The sequence below is a fragment of the Bombyx mandarina genome, chromosome 24 (assembly GCF_030267445.1).
Source record: "Bombyx mandarina strain Sakado chromosome 24, ASM3026744v2".
NCBI classification, from domain to species: Eukaryota; Metazoa; Arthropoda; class Insecta; order Lepidoptera; family Bombycidae; genus Bombyx; species Bombyx mandarina.
In genome coordinates, this window is record NC_143230.1 from 9,834,521 (window position 1) to 9,862,263 (window position 27,743).

A 27,743-nucleotide genomic window follows, 5' to 3' on the forward strand; every position below is an offset into this window, starting at 1 on the left:
GTCCAGCCATCTAAGCAATAAAAAAAAAACAACGTTGGCGACCAGTGGTCTAGTAGATTGCAGTTCATTTCACATAAACTACTTTTTATAAAGCACGTAAATAGCGTGTCCGTCGAAGTCATTAGGGGACGAAATGCAATGCAGTACTATTGACCCAAATATTAGTGCTTTTAAATCGTTTTGTCACGAGAACGCGCGTAATTAAAACCGTTATCTGTTCATTTTGTATTTACGAATACAATATCGACGCTTGAAAGGCAAACGTGACCAAGCGACAATGCGTGAACTTTACAGTAGACTAATTTAAAGTTGAAATACCTGAAAACAAATCTATTTTAACGAATCTAGCTGTAGGATTGAAATGATTTTAATAGACCTAGAAATATTTTTTTTTTGCGCATCGAATATGGTTGTTGCCTATCATTTATGTAAAAAGCAGTTATTGTCGCTTAGTCACGTTTGCCTTTCAAGCGTCGAATATCTATACTAAAATTTAAAAAAAGGAAAGATTTGTTTGTTTGTTTGTTTGTATTGAATAGGCCCCGAAACTACTGAACCGATTTGAAAAATTCTTTTACTGGTGGAAGCTACACTATTGCCGAGTGACATAGGCTAAAATCTTTTTTGAAAAAAATTAGGGATCCTTACTATAACTCTAATAATGTAACCCAAGTTGTAAAGAAATTACCTAAACTATTCTTTACATCGCGTGCGCTGCGAAATCTATTGATGATAGAATAAAATAATGTACTACGACTTTGTGGAACATTATTATTTACAAAAAGTGTCGCCATGGTACATGTCTCACTATTGTAGCTATGCTGCAATAAGTGTTCTTTTATTTAAAACAATAAAACAATGTCAAATATCGTTGAAATGTTTGTTAAAGATCCGAGCGGAGCCGGAGCGGGCCGCTTGTATTTTATATAGTTATAGAGGTGTGTGTGTGTGTCTGTAAGTGTGCGTGTGTGTTTATTTTATTTGTATCTAACGTATGGAAGATATGGGAATGGAATGTTTGCATGTTATTTTCACCAACTCCAAGAAGACATTCGATCAACTTGACAGGACCGATGGCGACACAATAATTTTATAGCTTCGTTCTGATATCCTGACCGGTATTAGCCAGATGAACCGGGATTCCATTGTTAGTTCGGTTTCGCTATTTAGACGCATTTTTTAGTGTTTCTAGAGTTTGAAGTCGTCGTTGGCTAAAGCATAAGACGTCTGATGCATTCGTATCTAGTGATGCACCGGTGTTTAGATCCCGCATCTGGGTACCAATTTTTCTAATGAAATACGTACTTAACAAATGTTCACGACTGACTTTCACGGTGAAGGGATAACATCGTGTAATAAAAATCGAACCCGCAATATTATAATTTGCGTAATTACCGGTTCTAGGACCTCTTATGAGTCCGCGAGGGTAGGTACCTCCACCCTGCCTATTTCTGCCGTGAAGCAGTAATGCGTTTCGATTTTTGAAGGGCGGGGCAGCCGTTGTAACTACATATACTGAGACCTTAGAACTGATATCTCAAGGTGGGTGGTGCATTCACGTCGTAGATGTCTATGGGCTCCAGTAACCACTTAACACCAGGTAAAAATTCCATTAATATTGACGCTATTTGTTCGTTTCGGTTCAATGAGGTAAAACGTGAAACTTTTTTTCACATTGTAGACATTTAACTCTGACAAACAGCATATACATTAAGCACTGAAAAAAACAAAATAGCGTAGAGCACTGGCACAAATGAGTAATAGTCTACACACTACACGGTCAGCTGCTGCGAACTATAGGCGCCGCCATATTGGCCTTGGCTGCTCTGACGAGCGCCTTTCACTTTATCCCTACTCCGCGGCCGACCGTCACGCGACATGCAACACACAGACGAAAAAGTTTTAGACGATGTAACATAATAAAAGTTACACTTTAAAAATAAAAGTCCCAATTCAGAGTATATTAAAAGCATTTTATTGACGAGATTCAACGAAATTAATTTTTGGCTTCAGGATTGTTTCGTTTCCATCCATCCAAGTCGCGTTCGCCCCATCACTAGTACCACCACACCGTCGGCCGCTTCAACCGCCGGAGACACGCGGGATTTGTGGAAAGCATTCCTTGCACTAGAAGGTTCTGGAGTGATAGATAAATTAATTTTTTTTTTTTTTTTTTTCATATCGATGGGCGAAAGGTTATATGGCTTAAGCGTTATTTTTGGAAATTAACAGGAGAGTAAAGTTTAAATTTTTTGGAAAAAAAAAAAACTTTTAACAAAAGAACTTCTTCAGCTATTCCAATTGAGTTAACTTTATCAGAAATATGGAACTGCTTCATACCGAAACACATTACTGCTTCACGACAGAAATACGCAGAGTGGTACCTATTCGCGCGGACTCACAAGACTTCCTTTCACCAGTAAGCTTATTCACCATCGCTGATGTTAAGCGGCTATTAAGCCAACATAACTAGTTTAAGCTTATAAAGAAGTGCTAAAAGAATTAAATAAAAACAGTTCACATAACTTGACAGCTCGCGTTCCCGCCAAAAATGAAAATCATAGATAAAAATTTTTGTTAGTTTACCTTTATCGCCGGCGTCGCGGCGCTGTGATCGCTAGCTGCTCACTTTAGCAGTACCACATCGTCGCGTTAGAGAACAGCAGGACAATATAAGGTGCCCGACAACCACCCCAGAGTATATGGCGATTTGATAAGCATCCCACCACGAGGAAATTGTTCTGTTACAATCCTGAAATTGTTAAAAAAAGCGTTGCGCGTTCAAAGTAAGGTAATCACTGGTGGTAGGACCTATTGTGAGTCCGCACGGGTAGGTACCACCACCCCGCCTATTTCTGCCGTGAAGCAGTAATGCGTTTCGGTTTGAAGGGTGGGGCAGCCGTTGTAACTATACTGAGACCTTAGAACTTTCAATACAAGGTGGGTGGCGCATTTACGTTGTAGATGTCTATGGGCGACGGTAACCACTCACCATCAGATGGGCCATATTCTCGTCTTCATACAAGGACAAATAAAAAAATGGGGTATCGGAAAAGACTACTGAGAGAATCTCCAGTGGAACAGGGAGGATCATCCAACGTAACCTCACAAGGGGTCTCTGCCGAGTGGTGGTCGCCTGTTGACTGATGATGATGACTTCAGACACCATAGGCGCTGCAAGGTTTTGTCCTTAAATATTCCATACATATAGTAGGACAATGGTGGGCAGAAGCTTAGCTCTGCCTCTGGCATTGCGTCTATGAACAACGGTAACCACTTACCATCAGGTGGGCCGTACGCTCGTCTACCTGCAAAGGCAAAATAAACCTCTAAAAAGAATGGATGGACAATTATCGCAAAACCAAAGATCATAACAGTGGTCACCTGACATCATCGTGGTATTAAGATTATTGCTAAAAGCGTAGAGAAAGAGAGAGAGGGAAGGGGAGAGAGGGAGAGGGAGAGAAGGAAAGGGAGAGAGAGAAAGAGAGAGATATAATTACCTCTTTGTAAATGTCCAAGGCGGTACAGTTGTGTGGATACCCGTTGACTCCACAGCAGGACCAAGGTGGAGCCAAGCTCGCGTTCGTAGCTCTACAAAGTTGTATAGAATTTTGGTAACGATCATAAATTTATTTCGGTCTCTCTCCATTAGGAGCCGTTACATCCTTTTGATTATCTTGCCACTTCTTATGCGGATTTTCGACCTCCAAGCCCCTGTTTACTTCAGAGGACTGTTTTCATTACGTTCAACAGTTCATTAAAAAGTCGGATGGTGGAAATAATGTATGGTATGTGCGACGCGCGGGGGGCAGCTCGTCCCGCCTTCGCCCACCTCCCCGCGTTTGTCTGACGTCGAGTGTTGTCCTTGACAAGGTGGTGGTAAATGTTTATGGGCTCCAGTAACCACTTAACAACAGGCGGGTTATGCGCACGTCCACCCATCTAAGCAGTAAAAAAGAGGAAATAGCAAGAGCAGTACTTTGGTAATTCTACCACCGGATCGGAATGGCGACTCTGTGACGAGTGGGATGTAATTCTACCTCAAATAATTCCTCAAACCACTCACTCATTGAATTCGCAGCATTGGAAACCGAGACGCAGCATGTGTGACCATTGTCCGTCCTGCTCTCTCATTCCTTTCTGTGAAAAAACAAGCGACCCTTAATCGAAGTAGCCATCAGCAGAATTACCTTATTGTTTTTCCAACCTAAGCTGATAGCCTTGAGAGGCTATTTCAGCGTAACCTTAACTAGTAGGTGAGCTGACGGGGCTCAAACCTGAGTGATGCTAAGACTGACCCTAGCAAGAGCAGTGCTTCGGAGAATCTACCACCGGACCGGAAACGCGACCCACTGAGAAGATCCGGCTAGAAACTCAGTGGGCTGTGTCTGTGGGTTAATTTACTCGTCGAGCCCTTCGTCGCAAGCGACGGGTTCGGCGAGGACGGTGACCGGTGCTTGAGGTGCCAAAAAGCACCGTTAGTGGATCAGGATGATCCGTAATGACGTGTTTTGGGCGACGTCGACAAATTCCCATAATCCTGCGACCACTAATTGATTTTAAGTTAACATGAATAAACAGACATTGATCTATCTATATCTATACTAATATTATAAAGAGGAAAGATTTGTTTGTTTGTTTCGAATAGGCTCCGAAACTACTGGAACGATTTGAAAAATTCTTTTTCCATTAGAAGCCGACATTGTCCCTGATGAACATAGGCTACTTTATTTTTTATTTTATTTTTTTGGTTTCATGTGTATTTAATGTTTCCGAAGCGAAGCGAGGGCGGGTCGCTAGTACGTAATATCTCGGTAAAGTTAAACCGCCTTTATCACTGTAGACGTGTTCCTGCAAAGTCCTGTGTTGTGTGAAATCGTGTTATGTGAGATCAGAATCCAGTACAAAAAGGATGAGTAATTTTTTCTGAATGAAACATCTCAACTATGCCTGTAAGTAAATCAAATCAAATCAAATCAAAAAAAAATTATTCAACATAAATGAAAGTACATACTTGTTGAACGTCAAAATGAACTACCGTCAATTCACAAAAACTAGCCTCTGTCATGAGAAGAACTGGCAAGAAACTCAGCGGGCATGTCTTTTTTTTAAATATTAGATTTTTTTAAATATTAATAATTTTTACAATGAGTATTATAACGTAACAATTATTGCAATATTGAAATGCCCGGAGCGAGCAACTCATTCCCACTTTGTGCAATCTTCTAGTATCTGCATATGTAATCTTCTGTATATTGTTTACCTATTGTACATAGAACATAAGCAGTAAAATTTAGATTATTCCCATATATTCTGTGTTTTTGTGTGTGTAATTATCTAAATAATATTAAACAAAAATATATAAAAATATTGCTTCGATGGATGAACGAGCTCACAGGCCACCTGCTGTTAAGTTGTTACTCCAGTAACGTATGCGCCACCCACCTTGAGATATAAGTTCTAAGTTCTCAAGTATAGTTACCACGGCTGCTCCACCCTTCAAACCGAAACGCATTACTGCTTCACGGCAGAAATAGGCAGGGCGGTGGTACCTACCCGCACGGACTCACAAGAGGTCCTACCACCAGTAATGCATTTGGGAAAGTGAAGCTTAATACCCCCTTTTACGATTTAATCACGATTTTCTTTTTTAATGTCATCATATTGTTTCTTATACTCGTGCCTCGATTAGGTTACAATTTTGTGAGTGCGGACTACCATTTGTTTATTTATAAAAAACTAATGGTCCCGCAGTAGTCGAAATCCGACTATAATAAATCAAAATTAAATGTTTGTACACTATTATGACTCTATTGTCAAAGACTATTATACTTCTATAATCACAGATATCGCCAAGACTACACTTTAGATAAATATTAATAGAGACAAACAATATGGACTTTTTGGCGGGAACGCGAGGAGTGAAGTTGTGTGATTTGTTTTATTTTGTCTATTTGGTGTTTCTTCAGGTTTAAATGTGTAATAATGGTGGTTTATTAACTGTTTAATATCTGTGAAAGTGCACAAATGTGGGAAAATGAAACAAAGCCGCTGAACGTAGCTTCTCGGGATCCTCCAAAAAGTCCACTGAAAAAATCTTAGTAAATGACCACCATTTTACTGAGATTATATTTCATCCTATAACATCTCATTTCATTTCATTTAATTTCATCCCAGTTGATTAATGTCTCAAATTAATTGTCTTAGTTTCATTTCATTTCACTTCATATTATCATTATTCATAAAAATAAGAATATAAATTAAAATAAGACATGACTTAAAGGTCTTAGTTACAAGGTCATAAAATCTCTTTAAAAAAAAAGTCTTTGACAATACAATCATAATAGTGTACAAACTTAAAATTCCAATTAATTATAGTCGAATTTCTACTACCGGGAATCACTAGTTTATTAGATATCTTCGTTTTCGGAAACGGTCTCCTAACACCCAGTATATAATGTTTACATTGAATACCTGTACGAAGTCTGTCATGAAGTAAAATAGCAAGGCACATTCCAGCATCAGCAGTAAGATGATCAATACGGAGTACTGAAAAAAAAAAGTCAACATTAATTTTAAAATAATTTAGGCGACAATAATCTGCAAACATTTTATTATGCTAATTCGAGTTACTATAAAAGAAAACGTCATCCATATTCTTTACCGAAATGAGTACATACAGTTTATATCTAACATTTGTGGTTTGTTAGTATACGCGGGATATTTGTTTATAGGACTGGCAACAAATGTAACGTAAAAGATGAACGCTGAAGAAAATTAAAATGAGTGATTTAAGTATTCAATTATAATAGTTTTATTATAATCAAAACAATGACTGAAACATCCAACACAAACATTATTATACTCCGAACATATTATTATAAAAGTCAACCACACACCAATTCCACAATATCTATAATGTGTACAATGTTATAATATAAATTAAAAAACAATACCGTACAATGGGGTAAATAGGGACAAAATCGACCTTCAGATTGAATTTTAAAATAGTTCCAATTAAATAGTCACTGCTCAACCAAAGAAATAAGTTGAGTCTTGAACGTACCTAGGTGATAAAAACCGTTACATTATTTTAATTATTCATTTTAAAGAAATAATCGGTAAAATAATGGCCGTCCCAATTTACCCAGCGTCCGGGGTAAATTGACACGGTTAAGGGTTAAATTGGGATATTTGTAAGGGTTGTCAACTCGCAGTACTGCGATATATAGGTAGGTGCCATATAATTATTTATATGGACCGAAATGATGAATACAATCCATAATTTAAGCACAATACACAACATAGTGTAAATTAAGCTAGTTTCTATTCCGAAGCGATGTGACGTGAATGATAATCAACAATACAATGATCAAAAAAAGTATGTGCATGTTATATTTTATAAAATTATTATTTAATTTCCTTAAAAATCACAACTCTGAAACAAAATCATAAAATAGAATAAAAAATAGAAAACAAAAGGACTGGAAATGCGATAATACAATTTTATTTAATCAACATTTTCAAAATAATCTTTGAGCAAGAGTAAGATATCAGGTGAATAAGATAAAAAAACAGCTTTATCTGATTACTGCCAATAATAACAAAAATAAAAGAAATTCTTTCTAAGCGAAATAACTAAACTCAATTAATTCACTCACTCATAATTGGATATCTCGGATTTTTAATTAATGTTACATTTAAAATCTGAGGCCTGTTTTTATTTGTGTGTGTTCGTTGTGAATGTTAACAAAATCATGATTCGATGCGTGAATAGATTCTGAAATAACAAAAGTTTTGATTCGTTTGAGTTCTTTTAACTTTTAATTTTTTTTATTGCTATAAAGAACATACGACCGGGCAGATATTACAAGGTAAATGTCGCGAAAAAAAAGTAATTATATATATACTTTTCTTTTACCTATAATACTTACATAAACTAACTGATAAACACATTAACCTTCTTTACATCACGCAATTAAGTGATAGTATAGGCTAAAAAATCTATTATAAGATATCAGTGACAACCCTAACAAGCCATCCCTATTTTGTCTTTTGGTGTTCCAATTTTGTGTTTTCTCGTCCCTAATTTTTCCAGTCTCGTTCCAAATTACCCTACATACGTCCCAATTTTCCCCAAAAAGAAAGGAAAAAATATACATTTTTTATTTTGTCGAAATATTGTATTTAAAATAAGAATATTGCAACTTACCGTTTGTTGTGGTATTTCCAGGTGTATTAAAAACTTATATAAACTGTGATCTTATTGAAAAAACAACGATAATATCACTTTTTTAAAAAGTTCTTTAAGCTGTTTTAAAACGCACTTTTCAACCACTATTTTAAATTTAATTTGACGAATTTTTGGGACCAACTTAACTCATGCTTAGTACTTCCATAATTAACTTGGTTTTTCTTCTATACATTGATAAATATTACCTTAAAGAAAATTAGGTAGATTCCGTGCTACAAGTACTTTGAGAATCTTCCGCAGGTTTGTCCCAATTTACCCCAGGATCCCAATTTACCCCATGTCATGGTAAACAACGCTAGGCACTACAAGATACGAATTGAAACTAAAATTATGTTTTTTTTTACAATCAACTTATAAAAATCGACGCGCGCGAATCTCGTCGCGTGACGTCACGGGACACCTGCGCGTTCGGGAACTCCGATCGCATCCGATGACGCCCGATTGCGACTGACTGTTGCACGCTACACATTCTTAAATAGCAAGGCAATTAATGTGATTCGTCTCTATATTTCAAACTAAAGCTACAAAAATTATTGTGTTCTCATCGCTTCTTAATGAGTCTGTAAAACAAGATAATCGAACTTCTTCAAAGTCTGTCGAAAATTACGATGAATTACTTTTTGCCTAGACAATCAAAGTCAGTTAAAAACAATATAAATAAAAACCTCTTTTAAAAAAAAAGTGATGTTACTAGAACTGATGAATCTTTGAATTATGAAAAAGGAAATTATCTTGTACGTAAAGAAACACGTCTGAGGCGTGGGGTCAACGTTCTGACGATGCGCGGGGATTCCTCTGTCGGCAATTTTTGTGTTCAATTGCGGGTATTTGAAAAAAACATTAACTCCATTTCGAATCTATTCTATATTTACTGGTGGTAGGACCTCTTGTGAGTCCGCACGGGTAGATACCACTACTACCCCGCCTATTTCTGCCGTGAAGCAGTAATGCGTTTCGGTTTAAAGAGCGGGGCAGCCGTTGTAACTATACTGAGACCTTAGAACTTATATCTCAAGGTGGGTGGCGCATTTACGTTGTACATTTCTATGGGCTCGAGTAACCACTTAACACCAGGTGGGCTGTGAGCTCGTCCACCCAAATAAGCAATAAAAGAAATAATATGGTGTAGTCTTGAGGATCTTAATAATTCACACATGGTCATCATCTCTATCTGACCATCATGTGACCCTAAACTAGAATTCCCTTTATTACAAGAACCATAAATTGAGAAAACATACACTTTTTAACTTTAAATTAATATCACTACATAGTATAAAACAAAGTCGCTTTCTCTGTCCCTATTGCGGAGTTTACATTACGAAATTAGTGTCATGCATGTTGAACTCAGTTTCACGAAAGTAGTTTCGATATATGCGAAAGTAATTTCGTAAAAAAATTAATGTCGCGAAATCCACAGTATCGCAGTAACCATGGCGCCGTCAGCACCAAAGCTATAATTTGCTATATTCAATGTGGCTAAAGAAATGCTTTTAGATAAACTTAAAAAAAGACAATCAAGAAAAAAAAGACGTTGGTGGATTCGAGGATGGTTAACAAGAAATTTAGGTGCAATGAAGTTAGTCTCTGAATTAGCAGATGAAGATCCTGAGAGCTATAAAAACTATTATAGAATGAGTCAAGATAATTTTAATTTTTTACTGACAAGAGTGTCCAACATAATATCTAAACAAGATACGATATGTCGAGAAGCGTTACCAGCAAAACTTAAACTTCAAATTACGCTGCGCTTGTTAGCATCTGGAAATAGTTTTAAGTCTTTAACATACGAATTCAGGGTGTCATCTTAGGATATTTAAAAATTAATATTGATCATAACTCTATTCGGACTTCGGTATAGATGTATCATGAAAGCTTGCCACAGCCCGTGCGAGTACATCGTAGTCCTCATCATAAGGATACTCGTTGTCACTGGTAGAAGCAAAAGTATTGGGTTCCGAGGATAAAGTTGGAAGGCGAACTTGTTGAGTTGATGTCTATTGTTTTGCTAATTTGATTCGTTGCTTTCGGACTGTTGACAAAATTATTTCCTCTGTTTTCAAAGCAATTTCTAAAGGAAGTTGCCGTAGCTGTTGAGCTATAGTTTGTCCAAAAAGATCAAATTCATCATTTGAAAAGTGCTGCGTTGAAACTTTTTCTAATGCATCTACTGCCTGCAATAGAGGAGAATCTTTTATTTTTCTTTTCTTTTTTGTAGGTATGGATGGTACGGTAAAATCTTGGCTCTCAGATTCTGAAGTAGAAGCTGCCTGGGTATTTGGTGCCTGAAACAATTAATTATATTTTTAATGAACTTTTTTTCTTTACAGATGGCAAACATAGAAGAAACTTGGAGCGAGATAGTTGATGGTTTTAGTGACAAATGTAATTTTCCGTTCTGTGGTGGTGCTATAGATGGCAAACATGTCCAAATACGTTGTCCAGCGCGTTCAGGAACTGATTACTATAATTACAAGGGAACTTTCAGTATAGTCCTTCTAGCAGTCTGTGACAGTAATTTAGAATTTAGATACATTAACGTGGGTCATTATGGTCGTGCTTCGGATGGGGGAATTTTTGCTAGATCAAATTTAAAAACAATATTGGAGGAACGCTCCTTGAATGCTCCTGAAGGAATGGTTTTGTTGGGAGATCATGCTTTCCCCCTAACCGAATATCTTTTGATACCATATAGTCGTCGATTAGACTTATCAAGCAAGCAAACATTTTTCAACCACAGATTAAGCAGAGCTCGAAGGACCATAAAAAATACTTTTGGTGTCTTAGTAAGTTTCGGATATTCGTGAAGCCTATCCCGGTATTGCCAGAAACTGTGGACAAAATAATAAAGACGTGTTGTGTCTTGCATAATTTGCTGTAAGCTATTTCATCGACTTACATAGAAACGGGTTTGATTGATGAAGAAAATCCAGAAACGGGAGAATTAGTGGAAGGTTCATGGTGGACGGTAACCCAAGGAGCTTTTTCCACACTCTAATCTGGGTAGAAATCATTCTAGAAATGTAACCCTCATAAGACAAGGTTATACTACTTTGTTGGACATGGCCGTGTAGAATGGCAAGAGAGAATGATTTTTTTAAAGGCATGGAGGCAAAAGCGAAACATCCATTGTAATATTGTAGAATAAAGTATACTTACCACATTTTCTGTATTTTCTCTCGTGTAACTGTCAATATTTTTCAAGAAATCCAAACGACACAGCCAAGGAATTTTAGAAATATACAGATCATTGGTTGCCATACCCGTAGTATTAGATTTTTTTGCCTTTAACAACTCATTGTTGTAAGTATTTCGAAGTGATCGTATTTTACCAACAACTTCTTTGACATATTGCATCTCCATGGCTTCCATAATTATTTTGTAGGCCGCATCTCGGGCATCCCTATTTTTATATTGTAGTTGTTTCGGGTCCCAGAGACACTCTTGTCGCTGATATTCATTAATGAATTGTATATTTTTTTCTGTACTCCATCGTTGGTTTGCCATTTTCTACACTTGAAGCGCGTCCGAACTAACAATACACACGTCCGTACAGCGCAGGCGCTTTCGCAACATTAGTTTCACGTCGCGTCTACACTATGAAATTAGTTCATGACATTAATTTCACAAAAAAATCGCGCAGGGCACGAAACTAATTTGCATGCATGAAATGAATGCATGCATTACGAAAGTATTATATTACACGTGAAACTGTTGGTAAAACTAATGTCACGAAATTAATTTCACGCCACTAATTTCGTAATGTAAATTCGCCTTTATTATATCCCTATGTATGCTTAAATCTTTAAAACTACGCAACGGATTTTGATACGGTTTTTTTTAATAGATAGATTGAAGAGGAAGGTTTATATGTATAATAACATCCATTAAATAGTGGAGAAATACTGTTATTTTTGAGGTTTCTAATGTGTTTCGCCCCGCGGTGTCACCCGCGGTGTCACCCGCGATATGACAATAACCGCGGGTAACATCTCGGGACTCAGCTATCAATTATAAAATTTAATGTTTCCGAAGCGAAGCGAGGGCGGGTCGCTAATACGGTATATTTTGATTTTGAGCACTCACCGCCCGCCACCGGAGTAGAGTTCATCCATACTACCTGGAGCCACTGCGGTCATCCACAGTGCGTTTCCAGAGGTCTTTTTTGCCACGTACCATCCGGCTATGGAATGAGCTCCCTTCCACGGTGTTTCCCGAGCGCTATGACATGTCCTTCTTCAAACGAGGCTTGTGGAGAGTATTAAGCGTTAGGCAGCGGCTTGGCTCTGCCCCTGGCATTGCTGAAGACCATGGGCGACGGTAACAACTCACCATCTGGTGGGCCGTATGCTCGTCTGCCTGCAAGGGCAATTAAAAAAAAAGAACGCGTTAAGAGCAAGCAAAACTGTACGTCGCACAAAGGTCTCCCTGATGCGGTGGTGGTAGCTAGCAACCCTGGGCCCAGCAGTCAGCGGCACCATCAGCCCGACAATAACCACCATAAATACTAACACTAGCACTCACCATGAATAGTGAAAATTGAGATCTCGTCGAAGCCCCATGGAACCCCATGAAGGATATGAAGAATAGGAGCATCGACAGGAACGCTGCGCCAAGACCCAAAGACAGGCTTAATTCTTCTTTGGGGAATAATACCTGAACAATTACCAGAAGGGTTCGTTGATTTCTCAAGGTCTAAGTGTTCCTATTAGAAGCCACATTATTATTAACACCATCGTCAGACATCGTAGGGGGTGATCGAGTTAAGAGAAATATTGAGTACACCCCAATCACGTTTGTTGTCTTAGAACTATTTAGAAATCTTCTCTTGACGTTAGCGAACGAAAACGAATGACAGTTCTTAGGGTGGAGACACCGCTCTTCAAGAAGGCTGGTTGGCAAGTGTGATGGCGTCTACGCGCCTCCATCGGCTAGGCTCTGTCGTAGCCCGAAGTTAGCGAGTTCCGACGATACCGCGATCGTGCTGCCATCTCTCGGGAACCGTGCTGGGTTTCGTTTAGCTACCAAGCTAATGACCGTCTCCGACACATAAGTCCCTTGGTGACTACGCATCAGTTGCGGCAGTAACGGGCCACGGTAATCACTCAACACCACATGACCCGCAAGCCCAAAGACTCTTCGGAATTAAAACTAATTTTACATAGAAAAAAGGCGAGATTAAAAATAGTAAAGATTGTTTTAAAATTGAGTGTGTAATATGACAAGTGGAGACGAAATGTTCCCATAGAAACAGCCAGTTAAGTTCCTGGTCTGACCTCTTCAGTGGGTCGCGATTCAAATCGAAGAACTGCTCTTGCTAAGGCTTGCTAGTGTTAGCAAATTCGCTCAGGTTGTGTCCGTGAGCTCACTTACCCGTTCGCTTGAAGCTAAGGAAGGCTACTAGCGTATAGGTATGCACAATACGTTTCAATCCGTACCATCTAGTGACGACTACATCCTAAGATCGATAATCTGTCGGCACGCGAAAGGAAACAACGAAATTAAACACTAAATTCAGAGTCTTTAGACGTTGTCCGTCATGTGACATGAGACTTCGACTTCATATAGCAGGACCGTGACCCTTACGACCTCAAAAGCTTTTGGGGTACTAAGTACTATAGAAAGATACACAGACACTTCGTTAAATTATACTAGATGTGTCCGCTTTTAAATTCCCATTAATTCTTTATCTTGGGACTTATCTCGGTTTATCTTTAGAGTTTCATGCGTGTCACTCTCTGGGTTTGGGTTGATTAATTCTATTGCAATTTAAGATCACGAACTAATGAAGACATCGTCGTATTTATTAAAGCAGACACACTCATTGGTCACAATAAGAGTATCTTTTAGTATCTTAATTTCGGGGCTTTACTGCTACTAACTAACTAACTTTACACCCATATACTCCGCTTGCCGCTTATCCGCGGCTACCTTGTAAGAGGTTCGGCCTCCATCCCAAAAAAAAGGCTATTAACTATTTACATACATATTTGGGTGATTGACAAATTAAAGAGCGGACGGTCAGCGTGGAATGGACATGTGATGCGTAGAGAGGAGATGCATGTGACTAGGAGATGTATGGAAATGGTAGTACCAGGTAGATGGGGAAGAGGTCGACTGAAGAAGACGTGGATGGAGTGTGTGAATGACGATATGAGAAAAAGAGGACTGAGTGTTTAGATGACGGCTGATAGAAGAGAATGGAATAGAAAAATTCGCTGTGCCGACCCCACCTAGTGGGATAAGGTGGAGACAAAGAAGAAGATACATATTTGGGGTTGTTTAAACTTTTTCGGCAAATTTTGCGTGATTATATAGAAACATACACAAGTGTTACATTTGCACATGTCCTGGATCGGACGGAGGGGTTTTGTTCCTCTCAGAGTGGTACCGTATTCTGCGTGGGGAGTGCTCTGAGGATGTATGCGATGACGTCGTCGTCGTTTCGTTTTTACCATAACATTCCCCACGACCGCATCAGAGTTCATCCGCTAGATAGCTTTTCTGTCGCGTACCATCCGGCTTTGGAATGAGCTCCCCTCCACGGTGTTTCCCGACTGTAATAACATGTCCTTCTTCGAACAAGGCTCGCGGAGAATACTCAGAGATAGACAGCAGTTTCGCTATACCCCTGGCATTGCTGACTTCCATTAACCCCAGTACCATTCACCGTGATATGGGCTGTATGCTTTTGCTTATAGAAGCAATTAAAAAAACTATAATATATTAAAATTATATGCAGTCACTAGAAGATCGACGTACATGCACTGATCTGATATACTTATATAAGATAATTCACTCTCTGTTGGATTCGCCTGAACTGTTATCTCAGATTTCACTAAACATTAAATTTAGTGCTCGGAGGGTCAACCAAAACAATTTGTTTGCATTGCTAATTTACAAAAACAATATATCTTACTATAATCCAATTACCCGAATGTGTCGTACCTATAACGAACTGGCAAGGTCGTCACCTGAGTTAGATATTTTTACTTGTAGGTTAGTTACGTTTAGAAAAATGTTCAAGGGCATCCTCCACTTTATTAATAGGTAGGTTAATGTAATTGTTTAATGTATTATATTGTGAATATTTTTTTTTTCCTTACATTATTCGTTAGATTAGTTTTTGTTATTGTGTTGTTTTGTCATAATTGTAAGGAACATTGTTATACAAATTCAGCACTATATGTCTTGTTTTGTCGTGCGCACATAACTTATGTTGCAAGCCAGATTTTGTTTCTTTTTATTTGTGTGTTTTTATGTATCTTTAGCTTGTGATGTGTATTGTGAGCCTAATAAAAAAAAAAATAAAAAAAAAATAAAAAAAAAAATATCAGTGTTATACAAATACGAAATACTCACAGTCAGAACAGGACTTCCAATGGTCGCTATTGAAGTAGCCAACGTAGATGGAGACGCTATGGTCCATAGGCCAAGCGCAAAGAATATCACGCAAGTTATCTGAAATGGAATCGAAGCTGGTGCGGTTGCAATCGTGTTTTTTTTATGATTGAGAGCTTACTTGTGGCCCTGAGGCCTTTCCAGTTTCACAAGGACAGGTTGGCGAGCAAGGGCTCAGCCAGAAGGGGCGGGAATTGCTAACAGCTACCCGAGCGCCTCTAAGGGAGACCTAACAACTCAAGAGTAGCTGCTTCGCGAATGAATCTACTACCGGATCGGAATCGCGATTCGCTGAGAAGATCCGGCGAGAAACTCAACGGGCTGATGCTTAGGTTAGGTTGCATGTTGAACTCTTTGCCGAGTTCGACGAGTATGCAATCGTTTGTGGCGAGCCCGAGTGCGGACCTGCGCTTAGTATGACTTAGTATGACGGTACTCGCAAGGGCTTTTGTTCGGATGAGTTCGGGTTAGACCTTTTTTTTATGATCGAAAGATTACTGTTGGTCCCGGAGGCTTTTCCAGTTTTACCAGGACAGGTGGGCGAGCAAAGGCTCAGGCAGGAGGGGTGGGATTAGCTGACAGCCGCCCCAGCGCCTCCAAAGAATCCCTAACAACTCGAAAGCAGCTGCTTCGCGGATGAATCTACTGTCGGAATCGGGGGTTAGACCTACGCTATTAACTTGTGTATTCTTGTGTATTATATCGCTCTTTATTTAAGACTGTAGTTGGTGATATTATTTAATTTTCACGACGACGAAGCTACACGGTCACAGAAATCGCAGATCTGAGCCAACCACGAAGATCGCTTAGAAAAACCGAGTCCAAAAAAGAAATGTCGCTTAAAAACAAAACAAACATGATCCTGTCGATACCGGTCAGGATATTAGAGTAAAGTTATAAAATAATTGTGATGTCATCAGTCCTTGAAGCGCCTGCGAATTGTCAAGTCGATCAGACGTCTCGAAGTCTGTTAAATAAACGCTCAAAGATTTTGTTACGTACAGACAAACTTAAATACCAAGCTAATAATAAGAGTGTGCTAAAGAGATTCACGATCCAACTGGTGCACTACCACATCCAACCCACTGTTGTATGCTTATATTACCATCTTTCCCTTTTCAGTGGCGGAATCTTCTATTAGATCCTGACGCCTAGGGGGTTCGGGGTATGTGAGACTGGTCTATATTGGGAGCGAACCGCGCGCCTAAGGAATGGAAATTAGGGAACAATATTGCCCTAACTGATTCATTAGCGCTTTTTTTTTCGTCCATGGCAGCAAAACTCATGCACGGCCTCTTGGAGGGTCTTGACGCTCCGCCGATATTGGGAGACTGATGGGATACTTCAACAGTCCATGATACGAACTTGTAATTTAGGCAGCTGATGCCTTTTAATTCGCATGCATCCAGCGAGGAAGGCTTTTTAGAAATTTTACGTCTGAGAAAGTAAGCGTGCCGATCTCCAGCGGACCAGAGCTCATCCAGACTACCTAGAACTGCGGCTTTATATATAGGTCTATTCCGCCATGTATCATCCGAAACTGGCATGAACTCCCGCCACGGTGTTCCTCGAGCACTATGACTTTTTTACTGGCGGTAGGACCTCTTGTGAGTCCGCGCGGGTAGGTACCACCACCCTGCCTATTTCTGCCGTGAAGCTGTAATGCGTTTCGGTTTGAAGGGTGGGGTAGCCGTTGTACTAGTAACCACTTAACACCAGGTCTGGTGGGCTGTGAGCTCGTCCACCCATCTAAGCAATAAATAAAGAAATGACCGCCCGTTTACAGAGAAAGTTTGAAAATCGTCGTTATGAGGAAACAGAGGTATGGCTGTGGTCTTGGCATTACTCTCTTCTTCATCTTGCTGATCTGCCCTTCTGTCTACATCAAGAAGTAAGACAAAACAGCTATTTGCGTTCGGCATGTTCGGCAAAACAGAAATTGAACTCTTCTTCAAACACTACCGACGCTTCAATGCACGAACTCTCAGTGATTACACGAAACGTATCCGACAAATTACCATGGCAATAACATTGGTGATGATGAGTATGTAGGCGGCAATTCGAGATACCGCACTCATGGATCCCTTCATTCTTCAGTTTCTAATAATTTCTGTAATTAAAACGGAATTTGTTTAAAAACTAGATTTTTTAGTTATTGCCATCGGCAAACGGGCTCCGGTTGCGTGGACATTGGCAATGTCAGGGACACAGTGGTGTGGCGAGGGGGGCAATAGGGGGCATCGTACTTCGAGCGCTACTCGCAAAGGGGCGCCAAATGGTCCGCAAAACAAAAAATTGCTAATTTTAATTTTAATTTTATTTTAATTTAATTTTGAAGTCGTCGTGGCCTAAAGGATAAGACGTCCGGTGCATTCATGTGTAGCGATGCACCGGCGTTAGAATCCCGCAGGCGGGTACCAATTTTTCTAATGAAATACGTACTCAACAAATGTTCACGATTGACTTCCACGGTGAAGGAATAACATCGTGTAATAAAAATCAAACCCGCAAAATTATAATTTGCGTAATCACTAGTGGTACGACCTCTTGGGAGTCCGCGCGGGTGGGTACCACCACCCCGCCTGTTTTCGCCGTGAAGCAGTAATGCGTTTCGGTTCGAAGGGTGGGGTAGCCGTTGTAACTATACTGAGACCTAAGAACTTATATCTCAAGGTGGGTGACGCATTTACGTTGTAGATGTCTATGGGCTCCAGTAACCACTTAACACCAGGTGGGCTGTGAGCTCGTCCACCCATCTAAGCAACAAAACAAAATATTTAATTGATTTCTGGAAAATCTATTTTAAATTTTGTAGCAGTTTAATATAATGAATGTTAAGTCGTAAATAAAAAGGAAAGGGGTTGGGTGCTAAGAAGGTTTTTTTCTATGATTGAAAGACTACTGTTGGCCCAGAGGTCTTTCCAGTTTCACCAGGACAGGTAGGTGAGTACCGGCTACGGCGAGCCTGCGGCGCGCATTGTGCGGTACCGTAGGTTTCGTGGAGTGGGAGTGGTGGAGCTCGATGGGGTTTAGTCGGTAGTCGGTTTTGCGGGGCGGGTCCTGCGTGGTAGACGCCGCGCAGCGCATCGCGCGCCTTTTTAAAGGCGTAGTCTCCCGGTAGGAATTTGAAGAAGAGGAGGACTTTGGTCTTCCTCTTCTCCCTCTTCTTCTCTGGAGGCGCCGGAGTCCGACATAACCCGGTCTATTACCCCTCTCGACCGGGTATCCGTAAATGGATTCCCCAGCGTTAAAAAAAAAAAAAAATGACAGGTGGGCGAGCTAAGGCTCAGCCACGAGGGACGGGATTTGCTAACCGCTGCCCGAGCGCCTCCGAACAGGACTTAACAACTCAAGAGCAATTGCTTCGCGAATGTATCTACCACCGGATCGGAATCGCGACCCGCCGAGAAGATCCGGCGAGAAACTCAGCTGACTGATGCATGGGTTAGAGCTATGAAGATATTGCGCCATAGGCGCGTGTTTGTTCTATTCTTCTATCTTCTATATAAAATATATAAAAATGAATTGCTGTTCGTTAGTCTCGCTAAAACTCGAAGACGGCTGGACCGATTTGCCTAATTTTGGTCTTGAATTATTTGTGGAAGTCCAGACAAGGTTTAAAAGGTAAATAAATATGAACATGCTCGAAATTAAATAAAAATAACAATTTTGTTTTCCCTTTGATGTGTCCCCCGTCGGACGGATTCGTTTTGTTTGTTTTAAGTTTATTTTATACAAAAGATTAGGTCTTTTATTTATCGATTGAGGCACTACGAAGTCTGCCGGGTCAACTAGTATAATAATATAAACACAATACTTAGTCCAGGTAGGCAGTAAGCCTGTTCACTCTTCTAAGATAAAAAAAGCCACATGGTACTTGATAAACCCGTGAATGATCTCTGAATCACATAGCGGATGACTGCCGTGATTCTAAAAAGCTTTTTCTTATTGCTTAAATAGATGAGCGCATGGCCCATCTGATATCAACTGGTTATCGGAACTCATAGACATCTACAATGTAAATGTCGCCACCCACCTTGAGATATGAGTTCTAAGTGTCAGTTTTTACAGTACAATGGCTGCCGAACCCTTCAAGCCGAAACGCATTACTGCTTGACATCCGAAATAGGCAGAATACCTACCGTGCGGACTCACAAGAGGTCCTACCACCAGTAATTACGCAAATTATAGTTTTGCGGGTTTGATTTTTATTACACGATGTTATTCCTTCACCGTGGAAGCCAATCGTGAACAATTGTTGAGTACGTCTTTCATTCGAAAAATTGGTATCCACCTGTGATTCGAACACCGGTGCATCGCAAAATACAAATGCACCGGACGTCTTATCCTATAGGCCACGACGACTTCAATACAGTATTACAGTACAACGGCTGCCGCACCATTCAAGCCGAAACGCATTACTGCTTGACATCAGAAATAGGCAGTATGGTGGTGTACCTACTCGGGCGAGCTCACAAGACGCCCTACCACTAACGGTATGGAAGAAAATTACATTTCTTTAAATAAAATCCAATAATAAACGCTAAATCACAATTAAATATAAATTTAACTAGCGACCCGCCCTCGCTTCGCTTCGGAAACATGAAACCAACAAAAAAAAATTAAAAAAAAAATAAAAAAAGTAGCCTATGTTCATCAGGGACAATGTCGGCTTCTAATGGAAAAAGAATTTTTCAAATCGGTCCAGTAGTTTCGGAGCCTATTCGAAACAAACAAACAAACAAATCTTTCCTCTTTATAATATTAGTATAGATTAGTATAGATAACACATTAATTCAATAAATATACAATTTTATTCAATTCTCGTCTACATTGCCTATAAATACACGAAGTTATAAAAGTAGCCAACCAATTAAATATTAAATGAATGTTCTAGATAGAGCGCAATTACCCTGCCATTTGTCAACATTCAGGCCGAAATTATTATGAAGTTAATTTCATTGTATTATTTCATTGTTTGCATTGTCGTTTATTGAATCGAAGTGACATTTATACATTTACCGAAGCTCTCAATTGGTGATGAATTTGTTGAGGTAAAACTTTTATACGCACGCTTGACTTGTGGACAGATCTGGTGAGAGCGTTACGAAAAATGTGATCGGCCAGACGAACGGAAGTCGAGAGGGTGATATAAGTTAGTGGAGATAGAAAGAGAGAGAGTTATGTTTCGTATATAACTGTAGGGGCAAGAGAGAAAGGTGGGACAATACGTTTTCTTTCTCTCTTTCTCTCATAGTCAGTTAGGTTTATCGTATCGTATATCTATGACTCAGTGCGAGCCTAATGTCTGTATCACACTGTAGGAGCCAGAGAGAGCGAGATAGAGAGACAAAATAAATATATTATATATTTTAAGGAAAGAAAGCCTAAAAAGTAGGCGTGGCCTGCTGACGTAACAGCAGCTACTTCAGACTGGTCAGAGCTGAAGAGGGGACAGCTAGCTCTTTTTATTGCTTAGATGGGTGGACGAGCTCACAGCCCACATGGTGTTAAGTGGTTATCGGAGCCCATAGACATCTACAACGTAGATACGCCACCTACATTGAGATATAAGTTCTAAGGTCTCAGTATAGTTACAACGGCTGCCCCACCCTTCAAACCGAAACGCATTACTGCTTCACGGCAGAAATAGGCAGGGTAGTGGTACTTACCCGTGCGGACTCACAAGAGGTCCTACCACCAATAACCTTCCATAAAAGCTTTGACAAATCAAGTAGTAATGTCACTCGGTTAGTTTTACCGGGAAAATTACTGAATAAATGATTCGCAGTAGTTCATGGCGAGTACAATGACCTCTATAGTGGCTTATGCATTTTGTATGAAGCTAATTCCTCGTGGGAGCGACGCACGTGGCGATCTAATGCCACCAATCACACTAATTCAGCGGCAATCAACATTTTGTTGTATTTTTTTTTATTAAAAACAAAATAGTAGGTTTTTTTTCTCCTACCTAAGCTGACGGCCTTGAGAAGCTATTTCAGCGTAATTATTTCAGGGCTCAAACTTGACGACGTTGCTAACACTGGCCCTAGCAAGAGCAGTGCTTCGTAGAATCTACCACCGGATCGGAAACGCGACCCACTGAGAAGGTCCGGCGAGAAACTCAGTGGGCTGTGTCTGTGGGTTAATTTACTCGCCGAGCCCTTCGTCGCAAGCGACGGGTTCGACGAGAACGATGACCGGTGCTTGAGGTACCTAAAAGCACCGTTAGTGGATCGGGAATCGGGAGGATCCGAAATGACGTTTTTTTAGGTAATTAACGAATGTCCACTTACAAATTTGACGACGTAAAAAAAGTCGTGTAACAAAAATGAAAGGCTAGCTATTTTTAAGCGTTATGAGCGGTAGGTAGCGGCGTTGCTGTTGTCCACGAGCGGCAGTAACTCAGATGGGTCGAATGGGAGAGAGAGAAAGAAAAATGCTTTATTGTACCCAAAAAAAAAAAAACGAAACATTAAATACAAGAAAATACAATTGTCGGTCTTATCCATATTATCATTTTTCATAAAAATAAGAATATAAATTATAATAAGACATGACTTAAATGTCTTAGTTACCAGGTCATAAAATCCCTTTAAAAAAAAAAAAGTATGCCTTTCGAGTTAATCCGACGTTTGGAAGGGGGTCAAAATGATGTTCAAAGATTCCGTTACATACTAACATACGTATGAAGCTAATAAAAGCGTATTAAAATAGGCTATTACAGAGCCATATATTATTAAAGTTTTATTTAAAACTACCGACCCGCCATTGCTTCGCTTCGTGGACTCAAATTTATTAGGTACCATTGATTTTATTGAATTTTCTTTTATAGAAATCTGATATTTGCAGCACGCATTTAGATAATGTTAAGTCGAGGTTAAGTGTTCTTAAATTTTCTAATTTGCCGCGCAATTTTTTTTTTTTACTTATGAACCTTCTCCTGACCATCACAAACACAATAAAAAAACAATTATCCAAATTTTCGCCGGCGTTCTGAAGCTATTCGCGTGTAGTACATATGCAGATTCGTTTATATATACCTAGTCTTGCCATAGGTACTGAGACAAAGGAAAAAAAATCTATTGCAAATAACATTTAATTTTATTACTTTTACAGTGTGTTAGTTAAATACATAAATATAAAACAATTTAAAGTATAAAAAGCTTATTCGATGTGGTCCTCATTGGCCTTTAAACGTTGAGGCCAGTTATCAATAGAAGCACGCACTCTTTCCATGGGAATTTTTTTTCACTGCCAATTGTACGGATTGTTTTAGGGACTCCAAATTATCATGGCGTTTAGAGCAAGCCGTACTCTCTAAAACTGACCATAAATCATAATCCAGAGGATTAAGATCGGGACTAGACGACGGCCCAGTCTTCAGCTCTGATGAAGTCCGAAACGTTCGTTTCCAACCAAGACTGCGTAGACCGAGCTTTATGACCTGGCGCTGAGTCTTGCTGGAAGGACTATTCTTGATTATTGAACATGGTGTTGTTAAGGGGCTTCACTACCTTCTCAAGAATGGTATCTTGATACACTTGTGCCGATGTTTTGATAACTTTTTCACAAAAGTAAGGCTCAGTCACTCCTTCATAGCTAATACCCCACCAAACTATCACTGAAGTCGGATAGTGCCCACGTTGCACTCTGTCGACTAATTGGGAAGCTTCCTTAGAGCTTTGAGCATAAATACGGTCATTTTGTTTGTTAAAATGTTGCTCAATTGTAAAAAAATTCTCATCCGTAAACAAAAAATTTCTATGACCTCCCTTTGCGTACCGCTTCAGTAGTTGTTTCGATTTTACCACCCTATTCTCTTTTAAATTATCAGTTAAGAAATGACCAGTACGTCTCTTATAGGCTGCAAGTCCTAAGTCATCTTTTAAAATACGCGACATGGTTCTAGGTGCTATCTTCATCTCCCGAGATAAAATCTTTTGCTTTCGGACAGGATTTCTTCGAATTCTTCCCCTACTGCTTTGACCACCTTTTTCGTACGAACACTACGTGGACGGCCAGATCTTTTTCTGTCACAAACAGAGGAGGTCTCATTGCACCTATTAATAGCCCGGTACACAAACATTTTGCTAATACCAAGCGTATGGAGAGTTTTAAAAATTGCATTTGGCTCCATACCTACTTTGTGTAATGCAATCACAGCAATTCGGTTCTCTTTATCCACTCCATTTTAAAATCGCAAAATATTGTACAATATATTGGCGCCAAAATAAGAAAACTCAATGAGCAATCATAATATAAAAATGACAGATTCCAAATTCAAATGTAATATTTTGTTTATTTTTAATTGTAACAGTATTTATGGCCAGACTAAGTATAGATTACAACAATAAGTGCGAGTAGATCTTATAAATATTTACTATTCGAGCTAATAAATAAATCGTATTTTTTTAAAACTATATTCATTGTTAGATTGCTTTTTTTTTATTGATGTCCGGTTTCCTATGTCGAATATAATTATTAGCGATTGGTAGCTGTTCGACTATGCCCCTGGCATTCTTGACAGCCATGAGCATCGGCATCTCAGTTGATGCTCAATAAATGCAGTAAAAACTGAAAACACGTACCTTTAAAAAAAAAATTGTAGTCAAATAAATCACTTCTCTGACTTAAACTCAAAAGTTAATATCATATAATAAATAGATCATACATACGAGATTACGTCTAGTATGTTTGAGTGAAATTACATTGAAAGTAGAATACAACCTCCCCTCGCGACGACTGAGGCGGTACTGAAATACATCAGTGGTAATATTGTACATAATATATCGAACATACGGTGTTATAACATCACATACACAAATGATGTAGGTACTTTTTCAAGAGAAACGTTGAAAATTCAACATCTTAATTTAATACAATGCCATAGTTCTTCTCGACTAAAGAAATAAAATGATAATATTCAAACTAAAACTTTAAACGTTATTATTATACCGGTCACTCACATTCGCACGAATACCCAAACCCACAAGTGTAGGACGACATTTGCAAATGATTATGCAAAGTTTTCGCTGCATTCGTGGTTTTCCAAGCTGTGTCGGTTTTTTATTCGTGACGTCTACTGTGTAGCGTACCTTCATCATGGATTGGAACAACACCAAGGTGATGGAGTTCATTGAACTCCTGCAAAATGAATCGACCTTATGGGACCCTCAAAAGAAATCCCATAAAAACAGAATGGCCGTTAATCACGCCTGGGAATGAATTAAAAACTCTTTTTCTCTTCAATGTTCTATTGACGAATTAAAAAAGAAGAGAAATTCGTGAAACATGCGTAAACAAGTCTAGGAGGAAGCGCAAACGGGTCCGCAAATTGAATACCGAACCCATTTGCACAGCCGCTAAGCTTGCGAATGAATGTCTGACAGCCCTTCACATGCGTGCAAACATTCGTACACTACATACCGGCATTAAAAGCAAACATCTCACTAATATAACTATAAAAAAATGGATTTTCTCAAACTCAGTTCAGTTTTAACAAGAATCGCATAAGTAACATTATAGCTCTTTATGCGATATATAAAACAGAATGATCATCGATTCATTCACGGCTTAAAACATATATCTCTGCATCCAAGATCCTCAGATTGAGTATTTTATCTCTTCGGGAAACACAAAAAATTTGCCTGTAAAAATAGAAAACGTAAATGAACCCGATTCTTCTGAAGATGATTGTCTTTATTATTTTAATACTTCACGTATTATCTGTCTGACAAAATGTATTAGTGTTTTACTGGTGGTTTGAGGGTTCGCCAAATTTAGTGGTTTCCGGTGTGTTTTGTTACAAAAATTTCTGGATTCATTAAATTATAGTTGGCAGCACTGCTAAAACTTCAAGTAGGTATTGTGAAGTGAATTAATTGTGACCTTACTACGGACTCATAAAGACTCGCATCCAGGGCCGTAAAACAATCTCAAAAAAAAAAGGTCAAGTAGGTACTAAATACTGGCTTAAAGATATAATAGCCAGGCCATAAAATTACAAAAAAAAGTACTAACTACAATACAATCACTCAATGTCGTCACGTTGTGTCTTTGTGTATTTTGATGATATCATAAGGACTTTTTGGCGGGAACGCGAGGAGTGAAGTTGTGTGATTTGTTTTATTTTATCTATTTAGTGTTTCTTCAGGTTTAAATGTGTAATAACGGTGGTTTATTAACTGTTTAATATCTGTTAAAGTGCACAATGTGGGAAAATGAAACAAAGCCGCTGGACGTAACTTCTTGGAATTCTCCAAAAAGTTAACTGAAAAAAATCTCAGCAAATGGTGGTCACCATTTTACTGATATTATATTTTATCCCATATCACCTCATCTCATTTCATTTAATTTCATCCCAGTTGATTAATGTCTCAAATTAATCATCTTCATTTCATTTCACTTCATATTATCATTTTTCATAAAAATAGGAATATAAATTAAAATAAGACATGACTTATAGGTCTTAGTTACCAGGTTATAATATCCCTTAAAAAAATTATGACAATATCATTAAGTGTATAATATGTAAGCTGTATGGGCTTAGATCCCCTTGCCTTTCCTAATAAGAAAAAATTGGACCAAAAAAATCTATGGTTTGGATTGGTGTATTCGAGAAACAAAATATCAACACCTTCGATCAATAATACTACTATTATTGATCGAAGTCGTTAACACCTGGAGATATTTTTCAAACTATTTACTTTTATTGAAAACTGAACTAATTTTTTTTTTATTGCCTAGATGTGTGGACGAGCTCACAGCCCACCTGGTGTTAAGTGGTTACTGCAGCCCATAGACATCTACAACGTAAATGCGCCACACACCTTGAGATATAAGTTCTAAGGTCTCAGTATAGTTACAACGGCTGCCCCACCCTTCAAACCGTAACGCATTACTGCTTCACGGCAGAAATAGGCGGGGCGGTGGTACCTACCCGTGCGGACTCACAAGAGGTCCTACCACCAGTACTGAACTAATTACTTGTATGGTATATTCAATTGGTGCAATCAAATAGCAAAACGCGTCCGCAGAGAGAAGCATGTACCACAAATGGAAGAACCTGAGAAAATAAGCCTTGAAAAATATAAAATCTGTAAATTAAGGAAAAAAAAAACAAATAAATAAATAATTATTCAAAATCATGGTTTTTTATTGTAAGTTTGTGAAGTTAACAACCTAATATTCCGCTAATAATAGGTGATCTGTTGATAGGTAAGCGAGAACATCACTAAAGTATTGATGTCGATAGATAAGCACGTCGCTTTAAAACATCAAACAATCCCGTTTTTGCAGGATAGCCGTCGGAGCCCCGTGGTTCCTCAGGAACATCGGCTTGCATGACGATTTGGACCTAGAGTCCGTTAGTAAGTATCTACAGTCGGTATCAATGTGCCACTTCGAGAAAGCGGCACGACACGAGAACCCTCTCTTCGTGGCCGCCGGTAACTACAATCCCGATCCTGCGGACAGAATGGAAAGCAGTCGACGTCGCCCCAACACGTCATTACGGATCCTCCCGATCCACTAACGGTGCCTTTAGGTACCTCAAGCACCGGCCATCGTTCTTGTCGAACCCGTCGCTTGCGACGAAGGGCTCGACGAGTAAATTAATCCTCAGACACGGCCCACTGAGTTTCTCGCCGGATTTTCTCAGTGGGTCGCGTTTCCGATTCGGTGCTGGATTCTGCGAAACACGGCTCTTGCTAGGGTTCGTGTTAGCAACGTCGTCAGGTATGAGCCCCATGAGCTCACCTACTAGTTAAGGTTACGCTGATATGGTCTCTCTAGACCATCAGCTTAAATAGGAAAAAAAAAAAAACTTTACTGGCAAAATTTGGTAGGCAGCGGCTTAGCTCTGCCCCTGGCATTGCTGAAGTCTATGGGCGACGGTAACCACTCGACTCCGGCGACTTCAGAGTAGAGAGGAAGACTGAAGTCCGCCTCTTTTTCCAATTAGAATTATAAATCAGAACCTAGCAAAAAAAACTACAGCATCGCCATAACGGAACCATTGAAACCAGGTAAAAAAAGAGCTATTTCATCTATTACGTAGTAATCTCCTATCTCTGGAACGGCTGGA

The 27,743-nt window shown here is 39.2% G+C and overlaps 2 protein-coding genes across 4 annotated transcripts; both read right to left on the reverse strand.

Moving 5' to 3' along the window:
- Positions 1-1,937: 1,937 nt before the first annotated feature.
- LOC114243547 (uncharacterized) lies at positions 1,938-17,885 on the reverse strand. Of its 2 annotated transcripts, XM_028175073.2 has the most exons (8): positions 17,674-17,883; positions 15,617-15,715; positions 12,779-12,910; positions 6,478-6,552; positions 4,070-4,143; positions 3,504-3,594; positions 2,587-2,752; positions 1,938-2,137 (listed from the first exon to the last, which is right to left on the reverse strand). In XM_028175073.2, exons 1-7 carry the CDS (start codon positions 17,743-17,745, stop codon positions 2,618-2,620), a joined length of 678 nt encoding a protein of 225 aa, XP_028030874.2. In that variant the 5' UTR covers positions 17,746-17,883; the 3' UTR covers positions 1,938-2,137; positions 2,587-2,617. The 2 variants fall into 2 exon arrangements, with proteins under 2 accessions (XP_028030874.2, XP_089594004.1); XM_089737878.1 differs by lacking the exon at positions 6,478-6,552 and having other exon boundaries at positions 17,674-17,885.
- On the reverse strand, positions 10,082-12,047 carry LOC114243548 (uncharacterized). Of its 2 annotated transcripts, none has more exons than XM_089737879.1 (2): positions 11,414-12,047; positions 10,082-10,428 (listed from the first exon to the last, which is right to left on the reverse strand). In XM_089737879.1, the coding sequence occupies exons 1-2, from the start codon at positions 11,759-11,761 to the stop codon at positions 10,252-10,254; spliced, it is 525 nt and encodes a 174-aa protein (XP_089594005.1). In that variant the 5' UTR covers positions 11,762-12,047; the 3' UTR covers positions 10,082-10,251. The 2 variants fall into 2 exon arrangements, with proteins under 2 accessions (XP_089594005.1, XP_028030875.2); XM_028175074.2 differs by having other exon boundaries at positions 10,082-10,539.
- Positions 17,886-27,743: the final 9,858 nt, after the last annotated feature.

What these genes read in the sequence shown, in the direction of transcription:
- LOC114243548 (XM_028175074.2), bottom strand. Translation starts at nt 11,761, where the DNA reads ATGGCAAACCAACGATGGAGTACAGAAAAAAATATACAATTCATTAAT. An exon ending in GAGAAAATACAGAAAATGTG is followed by an intron (nt 10,540 to 11,413) that starts GTAAGTATACTT and finishes TAATTGTTTCAG; the next exon opens with GCACCAAATACCCAGGCAGC.
- LOC114243547 (XM_028175073.2), bottom strand. Translation starts at nt 17,745, where the DNA reads ATGAAGGGATCCATGAGTGCGGTATCTCGAATTGCCGCCTACATACTC. An exon ending in TTGGAAGTCCTGTTCTGACT is followed by an intron (nt 12,911 to 15,616) that starts GTGAGTATTTCG and finishes GTAATTGTTCAG; the next exon opens with GTATTATTCCCCAAAGAAGA. An exon ending in CAATGCTGCGAATTCAATGA is followed by an intron (nt 3,595 to 4,069) that starts GTGAGTGGTTTG and finishes ACAACTTTGTAG; the next exon opens with AGCTACGAACGCGAGCTTGG.